General features: G+C 32.0%; 1 protein-coding gene and 1 long non-coding RNA gene across 2 annotated transcripts; both read right to left on the bottom strand.

The window, feature by feature from the left end:
• Positions 1 to 211: 211 nt before the first annotated feature.
• LOC112027766 (uncharacterized) lies at positions 212 to 4,777 on the bottom strand. Its single transcript, XM_065778403.1, has 4 exons — positions 4,641 to 4,777; positions 3,399 to 3,548; positions 1,186 to 1,610; positions 212 to 1,031 (listed from the first exon to the last, which is right to left on the bottom strand). Exons 1-4 carry the CDS (start codon positions 4,753 to 4,755, stop codon positions 393 to 395), a joined length of 1,329 nt encoding a protein of 442 aa, XP_065634475.1. The 5' UTR covers positions 4,756 to 4,777; the 3' UTR covers positions 212 to 392.
• A 205-nt stretch (positions 4,778 to 4,982) lies between these two features.
• Positions 4,983 to 8,177, bottom strand: LOC111986260 (uncharacterized). Its single transcript, XR_010630889.1, has 3 exons — positions 8,018 to 8,177; positions 5,923 to 5,981; positions 4,983 to 5,458 (listed from the first exon to the last, which is right to left on the bottom strand). It is a non-coding gene; the product is annotated as an uncharacterized LOC111986260 (long non-coding RNA).
• Positions 8,178 to 14,663: the final 6,486 nt, after the last annotated feature.

The following is a 14,663-nucleotide window of genomic DNA, read 5'->3' as shown; positions in this document are numbered from 1 at the left end:
ACTAGTTTTAGTTACATATATAGTACTGTTCAATTTCTCAACTTTCTTTCTCTCTTTTGTTTCCCCCCTTTTCACGTTCAACAAGGGAAAGGGTTTCAAAGTCATGTTCTTTGCGTTAAAAGAACAGTAAAAAACAACTAAATCAACTATTATAACATAACACTGTAGATAAATATACAAAACAATAATTCAGGAGATGCAAATATATATATATATATATATATAATATGCAAAAGATGTGTTCAACAACATCCAGCGTTATAGTACACATTTATTTATATATATTTTGGGCACATGTAGAAAGGAAAGCTACAGAAAGATTGACTAGTCGCATTGCTAGTAAAGTAACTTCCAGTATTTTACACGCCAGCTTTATGAGGTGGGCGTTGCATTCAGACGGTTGTGGCATGCGCAGGATTGTCGGACTGGGATCTACATCCATGTGCATTAGAAACCTCCTCGTAAAGTAGACGGTGCCGTGGCCGAAACCGAAAAAAGGTAGATTGGACCATATCAAAAACTAGGTGGTACTTCAGGAACACGTCCATGATTGGCACACAAGCAAATAAACTAATGACAACAAAGATCACATCCCGATGATTATAATTCTTCAACCAAAAGGATGTAGCAAATGAAATCATCATGGCAATAATTGAGATGTAAAGTGAAGCGACTCCAATCATCAACCTAACAGGTAACCATACAAGGAAGTCCTCGTATGAATAACGCGAGATAAGGATGGATAGGAACATTATTAGGGATGTTGATGAGCCAAATAATGATATTGCAGTTGAAACTGTATAGGCCAGAAAAAGATGAGTATCCTTGTTTAATCCATCAGCTACTTGGCCAGTAAACATTATAGAGCCAATTAGTGTAGCAACCACCATAGATGACGTTGCTGTGTTCGTCATCCACTTCTCTCCCTCCTTCCTTAACACTTCATGTTTCCTCGCAAATAAAACATACGGTGTTTCCCCATCATTATTTTTCATTTCTTTGTAGTTAGGACTTCCAATCTTTTCAACCTCCTTCCATTATAGATGACAGGAAATATCATATGAGAGACTTATTGTTAGTCCAAAAATGCTGATAATTTTAGGAAGAAATTAATTCTGTATAAATAGGAGTAAACATTCTATAAGATGGTTCAACACCTTCTACTCAAAGCATATGAATAAGTACCTTGAACCATAATAGTTCTCGTTGCATTTGAAGAGCTGCTCCTGATATAGCATTGAGCTTCTCTTGAGGTGCCAATTCTGCAGCTAAATGCAATATGTTGCTTCCATTTTCAAATATTCTATCTATTATTATATCACCAAATGAGCTTAATTCTTTAAGTAAATTGAAGATGCTTTCAAGGCGCTTCTCAACAGCAATATGAAATATGCTTTTATCGTTTTCTGTCAACCATAATATGTCAAAGTCGAAACGAATTAGCTTGACCAAAAACTCAATGTTGTCTGCTCTTGCTGCATCAAATAGAACTTGTTGAATCACTGGGGTCTTAATCAAATGCTCAACATCAGATTTGTAAGCCAGAAGACATTCTGTAAATAGATCATTGGCTACAGATTGCTTCGAGTTTTCCTGTTCGAACATCAACCCTGGAATTGAAAATGATTAAAAAAAAATAGCCATGCCTCGGTGAAATTTAATTTATTAAAAAAATTGAATAGATGTAGAGTATAAAGAGCAAATGTGACCATTATTACATGCGTTTCATGTATTGTGGCATGTTTAGTCCATTGTAATAGAATAACTATTCCCTTTCCTTGTTGTGTGCTTTTACAAGAAATATATATTCCTTTAGAATGGATTCTTAGTTTTTAAGTTGTCAAATTTCATGACATTGTAATTTTAATCGGTCTGTATTGATTATCATACATTCAAGATTAAAATTCAAAGATACAACTCAAAGAAGACAAATTTTTAGGATTTCGATTGTTACTTGATTGCCCCCCGCTTGATTGAAATCCAGGCTTCAATAGGCTTTCAATCGCATCTCAATCAATTGAAAGATGATTGTCAAGTGATGTTTGACAGTGGCTCAATCAATCAAGAATCAAGAAATCAGTAAGTGATGTATTTTAATGAAGCCAGTGTCATATCTTTTTCAATCCTAAGTGGAACGCCTATATAAGGCCCTATTATACAAGTTGTTAAGTCAAACTTTGAAAAGCCAATCAGTAAGAAAACCCTAGCCTCTGTTTTCCAACCTGTGTGTTTAAAGAGTAAATAAAAATATTTCCGTGGTGTTGTTGCTGCCATTGTGTGAATCAAGGCTAAAGCTATAAAACCTATCTCAGTAGGTTTGCAACGAAATTCAAAGGTTTTGTGGGTGCACGCCAGTAAGTTATCTATTAGGAAAACTTTGTGGGTATGTCTCAATTTTATTAGTGGATTCACTCTTGGGGTTAGGAATACTTAGGATTAACCTTTGTACTGGTTTTTCCTTTAAATGTGGTCCATCAATTTTTCAGTTTTCCGTCATATAGTCGTATCAATTGCTTAACTATTTATTGCTTTGATATTGGTGACATATTTGCTAGCTTGTGGGGCTTTAACTTGTTAAAATTTGATCACGAGAGCTTTCATTGGCATAATTTTTTTAACTTGTTGCATAATTAACAAATAGGTCTAAAACTTTCTTATCAATTAAGATCAAAGTGGATTCATTTTGTGTGGGATTAATTTCTTGAGTGTGATTCTTGACCCTTGTTTATCACCGATAAACTTCAATGTAATAAAATACTGTAACATGACAACTCAATTCAAGATGTATCTAATGAAGTTGGTGGCCTTCTAACTGCATATAGTAAACTTCTTGGAAATTGTGTTAAATGTCATAAAAGTGCTAAGAAATCTCATGTTAACCAATATTTATATCAAGAAAGGGATATGAGTTTTTGGTCGTTGAGGTCAAGGCGCAGTTTGTGTGGAAAATTTTAAATTAAAAGAGTCCAAGCAGCTTCGAGTAGATTGGTGGGTCACGTCTATAAGTTCTACTGGGTAAAAATTCTAAGAGTAAAATTTAGGGTTTAACTCCTAGAAATTTCTTTTTCCTTTGGAATACATTCATTTGTTATTCACTTTGCCAACAAATCACCAATGTCATATCACCTATGTTATTTATCGTATGATATATATATATATATATATTTATTTATTGTTATGGTCTGTGCTGTGTATCCAATAATTAGACCCTTTTAAATATACAATACTGTTAGTTTCTTTAAGATCTTCTCTCTTCTCCCTTTGTGTGTATGTTAAAAATACTTAGTGTTATAGAAAAAATAAAAAATAAAAACCAAAAATCAATTAGAATTTATAATCAATTAATGTGCAAAATTGATTTAAATTTGCTAAAATCAATCAAAGTCACAATAACTCACATGGAATATTAATGTGTCTCCTTAAAACTCCTCGCTGACTTTCATTAACAAATGCCAACGGCTTGCGAGCTAACACATGCAATGCAGTCTCTCCGTTGTTTTCAGCTCTAGCTAAATAACTGCGGTCATGCAGCATTTGTAAGGCTTCACCTGCATTATTTTATAAAACACCAAAAAAAAAAAAAAAAATTGAGAAGGAACATGTTGAATGTTTCTTTCACGAAAGATATACTAGACAAAGCATGGCATAATCATATGAGAAAGACAAGCAACAGTTCCTTTAAACAACATTTTCCCCTTCATGCACTAGTTTTAACCTAAGAGTCCGTTTGGTTGGAGGGATGAAAAACTGGAAAGATAAAAAATGGTGGGAGGATAGAAAATATTTTAATTTCCCTAATTTTTGTTTGGTTAGAAGTGAAAAAGAGGAGGAATGGAAAAAATGAGCTTGTATAAATTTATTCATATACTCTTGTTAAAAAATTATGCTCAATTAAACAAAAAGAAAAACAAATTAAAAGAAGAAAAACAAAACAAAGCACCATGCCATAGCCCCAAGAAATTGAAAGAAAAATGGAAAAAAAAAATTAGAGTCAACATTTGGAAAGTAAAAGTAAAAAAAAAAAAAAAAAAACACAACAACAACAACAACAACAACAACATTCTGAAGCCCATATTCAACTTGCGCATGGACATTTTTGTAATTCAGCCATCAGATTTCTCCTAATAAGTTTTCTCTCTCTTTGGAGAAAAAACCTTTTGGTAGGTCCGGGGAGAAAACACTCGGACTCTACCATCGTCTTTACCTTTCCCCTTTCTAACTAAACATTCTCCAAAAAGTATTCTTTCCTCAATTTCTCACTTTTTTTTTTCATCGTCCCTAAAATCCATTTTACAAAACACACCCTTAAGTGTCGGTCAGGCCTTTGAACTTTTGTTTATAGACTAGAGAGTAGAGAGGCATGTTTGATCTCAATCAGATAGAAATCTATTATGAAGAAAAAAAAAATTACAATACAACAAATTATTTGATACTATATTTTCAATCAAAAAAAAAAAAAGGGCATAGTAATTATGTAAAAGCATCAAATCAAAAAATTTAAGCTGTTAAGCGAAGACGACAAAAATCAAACCATGATTATGTTTTGAACTTCAAGTCAATTCTAGCATGAAAAAATAAACCGTGAAGACCAAAAAGAAAAGATAAAAAAACATAGGAAAAATTATAATACTTAAGCTTACCATATAAGTCATTCTTAACACAAGTGATAAATATTTCAGCCTCTTCATTTCCAACCATAGTAGTATAGGGATAAAGAAGCTTCACCATTTCACTGTGTCCTGCGGAAGCAGCCATAAAGAGGGGTTTAATCGGATTATCTCCCAAAAAAAAAAAAAAGGGCATAGTAATTATGTAAAAGCATCAAATCAAAAAATTTAAGCTGTTAAGCGAAGACGACAAAAATCAAACCATGATTATGTTTTGAACTTCAAGTCAATTCTAGCATGAAAAAATAAACCGTGAAGACCAAAAAGAAAAGATAAAAAAACATAGGAAAAATTATAATACTTAAGCTTACCATATAAGTCATTCTTAACACAAGTGATAAATATTTCAGCCTCTTCATTTCCAACCATAGTAGTATAGGGATAAAGAAGCTTCACCATTTCACTGTGTCCTGCGGAAGCAGCCATAAAGAGGGGTTTAATCGGATTATCTCCCCTGGTAGCTATGTTTGGCAGCTCTTTTTTATTTATATTCAGCATCTCCATGGCAATTTTCAAATTTCCAACTGCAGCAGCAAAGTTCAAGGCTGTGGTCCCATTATTATTTTGAGCTGTCAGGGTCACATTTTCAGCTTCATCTTCAGCTGTTATTGGGTATTTTGTCATCCACTTTAATAAATTCTTCACAAACTTTTCCTGGTTTGCTGCGGCAGCAACATGAAGAGTGGTTTCTCTGTCTATACCAATATGTCTTTGAATGCGTGGCATGCCCTTAATAGATTCCCAGTCACCTTTCAGTGCAGCTATATATAGCTTCCCACGCTCCGTAATAACTGCTTCAAGTGTAAGAGGAATTTCTTCTAACTAATTAGTAAAAATCAGTGCAATGGAATAAAAATTTTCATTCTAATTTTTAGTGTTTCATTTAATATTTCAACTATAATATTTCATGCTTTTTTTTCCTATTATAAACTTTAGTTATTTTATAAAGGAAAAAAAATTATGTATGAAAAGTTAAAATTGGTGAAATATGTAATGAAAATATGAAACACTCATAACAAGACATAGGATTTTTATTTTATTTCTTAAGAGTTTGTAGTTCAAATCCCTCACCCCAACTATCAAATTTTAATTGTATATAGCTTGAATGGAAAATTGATCTCAATTTGAGAATGCATTCTTTAAAAAAATTAATGATTATTGACTTTATTGGTGACATTTTAGCCAGAAATATGCATTTAGTAAAGAACTCTTTGAATGCCTACACTATTAAGCGGTGGGAAAGTAAAACATTTACCGTTGTTTGAATTGACATCATTTGTTGCCATTGCAACTTATCAATTAGCTTTTTTGTACCTGAAAAAGAAGATTTCAGTATTACATATAAATTTTGTGTTGCATGACAAGATCTATGTGCAAGTAATTTATATAAGCCAAATTTGCACAGCAAGCACAAAGAGATAATTCTATTTTTCAAAAAGAACAAACCCTATAATTATAATGGTTTGTACTTTTGGCCAACCAGAATTTTTCTTTTCTTAACAGGGTGTAAGACTCTCGGTAGTTTTTTGCTTAATAATATTCTTTAGAGAATAATTTGTCAAAATAGCATTGTCTAAAAGTTAATTGAAAAATAACTCATCAGAGAATAATTATTTTTTCTCTTTTTCTAACAAAAAAAAATCCTATCTCATGTTAAAACCTACACCAATATTAATACAGCAGTTCCTCTATTGCCACACAATTCCCACAATTTTTATCACAACGTGATGTGGTCAATTGTAAATGATGAATAATAACTTTTTTTCCACCATATGAATTTTTCTAGAATTGATGATATTTGTTTATTTGAAAAAAAAAAAAAAAAAGTATCACCCGTAAGACTTCAAATCATGAAAAACTATTGTTGAAAATTGTAATTCACGATTATGGGCATAAAATATGACATTTGGATTTCAAAAAATTATATAACTAGTAAGGACCAAAATCTAACTATGGTTTTAGAGTTGTTGTATGTGTACATACTCAATTTCTATTGCAACTATGAAACAACAAAATTTCAATTAAGAATATTTTCAAAATTATATTTCAAAACAAAAAAAGAATTTGATATTATAATGAGCTTTTTTTTAATTCTATATATTTGAAAGGTATATTTGCAGCTAAATTTAGTACAATATCAATCGTAAATGATTTTTTTATTAATTTTGTTCCATTTTGACAGATCATATACAATTGAGTTGAAATGTATAAAAAATTATTTTATATATTTTATTTTTTAAATATTTTATTAATGCTAAATAGATGTATTTTATATTCTTATATTATATCTGTTATATTTGTTTATATATAGTATATTTCTCATTATAGAGTGGTCGACTTTTGCAATATTTGATTTATACATGTCCCACTACAACCTCAAATTTATTATTATTTTTTAATTGCATCGTCCAAATTTAGAAATGTTGTAAAATTTTTGGTAGCTTTATTTTGTTTTGTCCATAGCAATACTATAAAAATAAACTTGGCCCCCCAAAACATAACTTTTTTTTTTTTTTGAGAATTTAGTAATTTCATATAATAAAAAGTCAGCAAGTCTACACACTCTGATAAAATCAGAGCCAAAACATAATTCTTAACTGATTAAACAAACAAACAAAAAATAACAACAATAAAAATTAGCCCAAATAAAAGCAAAAATAACTCAAATAGCAACAAATGAATAAAAAATTCAACAAAAAGCTCGTTCAAAAAAAAAACTATAAATTATTTAGATTCATACCTTGTTTAACTCATTCAATAAAAATAATCCATAATTTATTTTTTTTCTCTAAAAAATGGTACCAAGAGAAAAATATTGTGGCCATGAGTTCTTCACAGTGATGCCAGCAACTCTATTCTCCTTGGCTTTGCACTCACAACATTGATAATAAAGCTATCATGTAACAATTTCAAAATATGAAAATTCGTAAAAAGAAATTGTAAATTAAAACTTAATGTATTTGTGTGTGGGTGTGTGTTCTTTTTAGTGATACCAATATATTCAAGTTCTATTATTATTCAGATTTTTTTTTCTTTTTATTAGATTTGGAATAGTTTAAATTTTTTTTATGGCTATCCTTGAAAAATAAAAATCCTCCATTCCCATTCCTATTTCAACAGCATTGATGAAAGCAGTAAGCACAGGGTTCAATATTCTAGAATAAACAGCAACCTTGTGATTTGCATATTGCATATGCTTTTATGTTCAGATGTCTGCGTACGAAAATGTAAAAATATCGAGATGATATATGCAAGAACCGTACAATTTTCGCCGATCAAAACATGAAAGAAGAATGACATCAGGAGAAACAAAAGAAATGAGAATGCATGCATACGTACATGTTATCTACCTGAAGATCGATGCTTAGGGTGATCAAGTGGATTAAGGATCGCTTCCCTCAGTATAGACCACCAAATGTTGTTAATATATACTTGAAGGCAATTCCTCTACACTAGAAGCGTGGAATAGATTGTTGAAGGGAAGAAAGATTTAAGCCCCACTAGGGCATTGTAATCATTGATTACAATGCCCTAGTGGGCTTAAATCTTAATCAAGCAGTCAGAAAGGGTGGAAAAGTCGTATTAAAATTCATGCAAGTATTCCAAAAGCTGGATAAAGTTTAGAGCATTAACATTGAAAAATCATTATTAATATTCGAAAAAGCAATGAAGAAAAGAATAATTAGAACCACCAGGCGTTGTGGAGGAATTAAGATAATAAGGTGAGAGATAAAGCGTGGGAGAGGAAGACCGCAATAATGATCTACAAGTTCCTTAGAAATATCTTTTACTTTCTCAGTGTTAACTTGTCAGTGGGGGAGAGATGTGTTATTATTATAAACAAATCTCACCTCACATTCGCAACAACTTAACAAGTTCAATTGGTACTACTTTTCCACCAATACTGGTTGCTAGTCTTATTCATCACGTTGAAAAGTATTTTGTATTTAGTCATTTGGAAAGAATCTTTTTTCCTCGTCCAATCCTACTCATACTAGGAACTATAACGTTGCAGGGTCATTGATCTTTTCCGCGTTCAAGCATGCAATTGTTAAGGGAATTAGGTTGTGTTTGTGATAAGCTTATATTGGATAGTTTCTTTTACTATTTAGCTTATTTTTTGTATTATTTATGAGTTCAATTGCACTTTCAGTACTATTCATGGGTCTCATAGGGGTGACAATTCGTGTTCACAGGTCGGATTTGTGTCGCGTCGAGTAATGAGTATTTAGCTATATGAGTTGACCCAAACCAGATCTATTTAATAAACGTGTTAGAAATTCTCAACCCGAACATGGCTAGTTTATTAAACAGGTCAATCCGACCTGACACGTTTAACTCGTTTAATTACCAAATCATGTAAAGGTCAACACAATTGATCTGTTTAATAATCTATTTGATCAATAGGTCATACCTAACCTATATAATTTTTATCAATTCCAATATACCTAAAATTAAAATAAAATTACAACCCTAAATATAGTAATAAAGATATAAAAAAACAACCATAAATTTAAGCAATAATATCAAAATAACTAATAACTGTATAAGCTAAATGGGTCAAATGGATTAGACGGGTTTGAATGTTGAACACGAACACGATCTGTTTATTAAATGAGTTAGCTGTGTCAATCCAAAAATGACCCGAACCCCGTTTAACCTCAACCCATGACCTATTTAAGAACAGGTTAGTCGTGTCGGATTCGCGGGTCGTGTCAGATTTTGCCACCCCTACTTTCACTGTACTATTTCAGCCAATTTTTATCTTTATTTACAGTACTTTTAACAAAAAAATTTCAATTTCAGCTAAATAAATTGTTTCTAAATAAACCCATAGTAGAATACTAACTTTAGAATCCCACTAAGTCCCTGGACATGATGACTTCGTTACTTTCCATAAGCATTCACGTGTTGCTCATTACAAAAGAATAAAAACTACGAATAAAGGTTCATATGAGTCATCCTAAAACTTGGAATAAAGGTCCATATGAGTCATCCTAGAGGCATATAGGTGTATCATGCTATACAAAGATAAAAGAAGAATAAATATATGAGGGGTTTGGGTGTCCTTAGAATAATTATTAATAATCTATTTTAATAAAATTTTGACATCAATTTCATAAGAAATATAAGAAGTTATCAGGAAAAAAAAAATCTTTTTTAATAAAAAGTTTTAAAAATCTTTTTTAAAATAATGCTCTTAAGGCATCTATTAACCTTTTCCTATATTATGTCATAACAAATAAGGGCACATTTGGGGCATTAAATGGAGGTTACAACATGAATAGTAATCTCTATTACTAGAAATAAAAGTGTTGTAATGAAATAACTAAACCTGTTCCTATATTTGGTTATATAAAAGTCTTTGTATTAGAATAAAACTAAAGATCAATATTTAGGAAATATATTACTTGTTCAATTATATTTCGTAAAAAAGAATATTTTTCAAATTTGAGAGAGAAATTATTTTTTTATGATTTTGTTTTATTATAATTGTTATGAGCATATGAAAATTTTATATATTTGAAAATATATTAATTTTAACAGGTATACACATATTAAGGAATAACTATTATGAACCTTTTATAGATAAATAATTATTCCTTATTCTAAAGAATAGTTATTTATAACGAAGGACTATTCCCTTTAATAATAAATTAACCAAATTATAGAATAACTAAATCATATAAATATATATTATATTACAGTATCTATTACAGCTTACCAAACATACTCTAACCTTTTTTTGTTTTTGTTTGGTGACATGAGTAATCCCTTACAGTTTACTAAGGTTCATGACACTTCTTAAAGCACTACATTATATTGTTTGATGGCATTCCTTCTTTATCCTTTTGTGTACACTACCACGTGACACCCCTTAGGGACGGTTTTTAGAAGAAAAAAATGGTTTGATTTTGAGAGTATTTTTTCATTAGAAAATCACGAGTTTTGAAAAATTGAGGAGTCTCCACTTATTTTATTATTTTTTAAGGGAAAACAAAACAAGAAATAAAAACCCATTTGTTTTATTTGATTGACACAATAGATAAGAAAAATGGTCTACGTCCACCAAGGACAAGTTCAGGGGTCAAATTACATCATGGGATGATATGAGGCACCCATGCACACCCGGTACGTCTACCGGTGGTAAGGTCAAAAATATACCTAGCACTTCATTGGATGAGTTTGGTGATGACTTCATAAAGATGATGTATGGCGACGACAACAACGTTCTCTCAAGGATGTTCCTTCCACCAAGTGATGTTCCACCGACAACAGTTGACGGAGAGATATTGAACCTGCTACGTGCAGAGCGGGCTTGGCTGATAGCAGGAACTTGGATATTGGATTTCTTAGTTCGGGGCCAGATTTGTCCCCCTTAAGGATTGGATTTTCTCCCAAGATGTTTCAATTTCTTTCAATGTAATATTATTATTATTATTTTTTAAGGCTTTGGAGAATTAGATGCAAAGAGATGTAGTGAAAATTATTTTAGGAGATGAAAAATGACAGGTTTATGTTAGTTGTGAAATCAAATGAAAATGGAATTTCCATGTTTTTCCTTCGTTCTCTCTAGTTTTTCTTTTCTTCCTCCTCTCCCTTTTTTTTGTCCTCCCCCTTTCTATTAGACTCTCCCTAGTCCTTATATGGTCTCTCTCCTCTCTATTTTCAAATTCAAAATCCACCCGTTTTTGTTTGCATTCACCCCACTATACCCGCTGGAATAGTGAAATGACGACCATGACAAAATGGTGCAGATAAGGGCACATCAGACCTACCTAGTGCTGGAGGTGTTTGTCCACTATACACACATGTACGTCTCACCATTCTATTTAGTTTTGTCCTTTTCTTTTTCACCACTAAAACTGAGTTTGTCAATATATTTCAAATAAAATGCAATATTGTTTTAAGTTAAATTAACAAAGGAGTTTGAGAGACAGAGTTGGATGTTTTCAGATATAACTTTTAAAATTTGAGGATTTTGTGGAAAAGGGGGTGAAAAACAATAAGCATGCATGGATTCATAATTGTTGCTTTAAATGCACTTAAAATAAAGATTGACTGTTAAAACTATAAATAAATAAACAAAGTTAAAAAAAATTAAATAAACACACACCAAATGAGAGAGATCAAAGAATTATCCATATCGTTCAATCAGATCATCATTGGGAGAACACACGCGCAAAAAGGTATGCATATTAATTGAGGAACAAAATAGGGTGTCTACACCCTCCATTTGATTAATGATACTATGTACTGGTGATTAAGGATCCGTTTGGTTGGAGGGATGGAAGAGTGAGTGGATAGAAAATTGTGAGATGATGGAAAAGTGGGAGGATAGAAAAGATTTTTAATTTCCCTCATTTTTGTTTGGTTGGGAGTGGAAAAATAAAGGGATGAAAAATGTGAGTTTGTATAAATTTACTCATTTACCCTTGTTAAAAAATGATACCCAATTAGAACAAAAATAGTGACAAACAACCAAAAAAAAAAAAAACCAATCACCTAAATTTATTAAAAAATAAAAATCATGTCCCAAAAAAAAAAAAAACACACACACACACACACACACGCACACACGCAAAAGAAAGCAAAAGATATATATATATATATATATATATATGTATATGAGCAACGAACACATGATGCCTGCCCAGTAAATTTGTTTGTTCATTTAGACCCCTTAAATCAGATTGTTTAACCTAATTAATTAATCAAGTTGATTATTAGGTTTATTATTCAGATCTAGGTTAAACAAGCATGTATCATACCATGCACAAATGCAAAAAAGTAAATAATACTACGATATGATGACCTAGGAAAATCAATGAAATGAAACATTTCAAGGTAAAAACCTAGGAAGGATTTGACCTAACTATCTTCAAGGTAAAGTAAATATACTATAAGAGAATCAAAGTTTTAACACTAAGATTTAACCCAAATCTATTGTTACCTCTAGTAGTAACTTACTAACACGATCACGTGTAAACTCCGAATCTACAGACTTCTTCTCTTCTTGGATTTACAAGATCACCATCAGTAATGATCTTGATGCAGCAACTATGTTCTACCAACGCTTGATTGTAGATTTGGCTTCGGTAGATTCTTGTGTAGTTAGAAGATACAAAACTTCTCAAATCTCACAAAATGTAACACACAAGTCTTCCAAAAAGTCTTGAAAAACGTAGCTAGGGTTTCATTTTTATATGTGGAGAAGTTGGAATGAAACCCTAAACATTTTCATGAGCTTGGGCCTGATTTAAAAATTCTATAGAATTCTGTTCTTGCAATTTTCAATTGGTTAAGCAAGGCAAAAACTCTCTTCCTTTTTCTACAGTCAACTGGACTTGAAACTTGAAACCAACACTTTAAACATTGCCTAACACCTAGACTAAACATGTTTTGTTCTTAGTTTGCCAACACAATAAAAATATGATTCTAAACATTTAAAACTAAATTTTTAGAACCTAACAAAAGAAAAAAGAAAAAAGAAAAAAAAAAAAGGGAAAGAAGAGGTAATGTCCATTAAAAAAGAAAAAAGAAAAAGAAAAGAAGAAGAAGAAGAAGAAGATGAGGAGGAGGCAATGTGGAGGAAGGAAAAAAAATAAAAAATAAAAAGTAAAGAAAAAGAAAAAGAAAAAGAAAAAGGAAGAAGTGGAGGCAACGTGGAGGAAGGAATCAAAAAAAAGAAAAAAAGAAAAAGTGAAGAGCAATGTACGGAAGAAGCTCATGTGCAAGTGCATATGGACATTTTCGTCTATTAAGTAACTCCATTTTCTCTCTTTAGGTTTCTCTCCATCTTTGGGAGAAAATTTTTTGATGGGCCCAGAGCCAAAACACTTGGATCCCACTATTTATTTTCCTTCCTCTCCACCTAACCAAACACACTCTAAAAAAGTTTTATTTCTATTTTCTTTCTAAAGTATTCTATCTATTATATTTCACTTCCAAATAAACAAACCCTAAGAGACAGAGTTTTGTTATCTGCCACTAAAGATAACTAGCACGAAACATCATTTTTTTTTTTTTTTTAATTATCTTGTGGCCATTTCTTTTGGGAACATTAGAAGATCTGCTGAAGGAGAGGGAAGTTTGTTTGTATTTTCTCAACTTTAGCATCTTCTTGCTTTGGGTAGTGGGTAGTAAAAATTGCGGCTGTTGTTGAAATCTTAAGAACCACTAAGTTAACCCGTTAGGATTATTGTACGGTGCACTTGACATGGGCTTATTGGCCATTTTGTGTTATCAGAAGGTCCTTCCTCCTATGAGCCCATTATCAGTTTGAAAATCGAAATGACCACCTTGCCCTCCTATCTACATCTCCTCGTTATACCATGACCATGTGCTGGATCCTTCCTCCTATGTTTGGTCCATATAGCAGAAATGAGAGGGAAATAACAAGGAAAATGGTACAGCCCTAGTTCCTTGTGCAGATTAGAATTGGGCTTTATGTTTGGGTCTGATACTTCCAGTTTTAACCTACACAAAAAACAGCTTCATTTCCTCTTGGGTTGCTGTGATGGCCACTACTTCTCAGTCTGTATGTGCATGGGGTAAATTCTCATGGTCACGGGTTGGGCTCAATCTACATCTCCTCGTTATACCATGACCATGTGCTGGATCCTTCCTCCTATGTTTGGTCCATATAGCAGAAATGAGAGGGAAATAACAAGGAAAATGGTACAGCCCTAGTTCCTTGTGCAGATTAGAATTGGGCTTTATGTTTGGGTCTGATACTTCCAGTTTTAACCTACACAAAAAACAGCTTCATTTCCTCTTGGGTTGCTGTGATGGCCACTACTTCTCAGTCTGTATGTGCATGGGGTAAATTCTCATGGTCACGGGTTGGGCTCTTATAGGACCTATTAAGAGTTAACCATTTTTTAAAAATAAAAATTAAGAGTTAACCTTGTAAATCACCTGGCATTGAATTTTTTATTTATCATTTCATTGGGCCTAGTCTTGCTGTGGAATGGTCTAGTGGGCCTTGGGCCT

Source organism: Quercus suber, unplaced genomic scaffold (genome assembly GCF_002906115.3).
Source record: "Quercus suber isolate HL8 unplaced genomic scaffold, Cork oak 2.0 scaffold_10, whole genome shotgun sequence".
NCBI classification, from domain to species: Eukaryota; Viridiplantae; Streptophyta; class Magnoliopsida; order Fagales; family Fagaceae; genus Quercus; species Quercus suber.
This window is presented reverse-complemented; position numbering and strand designations above follow the sequence as displayed.

Coding starts and splice junctions, on each gene's coding strand:
- LOC112027766 (XM_065778403.1), bottom strand. CDS start 4,755: ATGGCTGCTTCCGCAGGACACAGTGAAATGGTGAAGCTTCTTTATCCC. Junction 3,549..4,640: donor TGTTAAGAATGACTTATATG/GTAAGCTTAAGT, acceptor AAAATAATGCAG/GTGAAGCCTTACAAATGCTG. Junction 1,611..3,398: donor GAGACACATTAATATTCCAT/GTGAGTTATTGT, acceptor TTTCAATTCCAG/GGTTGATGTTCGAACAGGAA.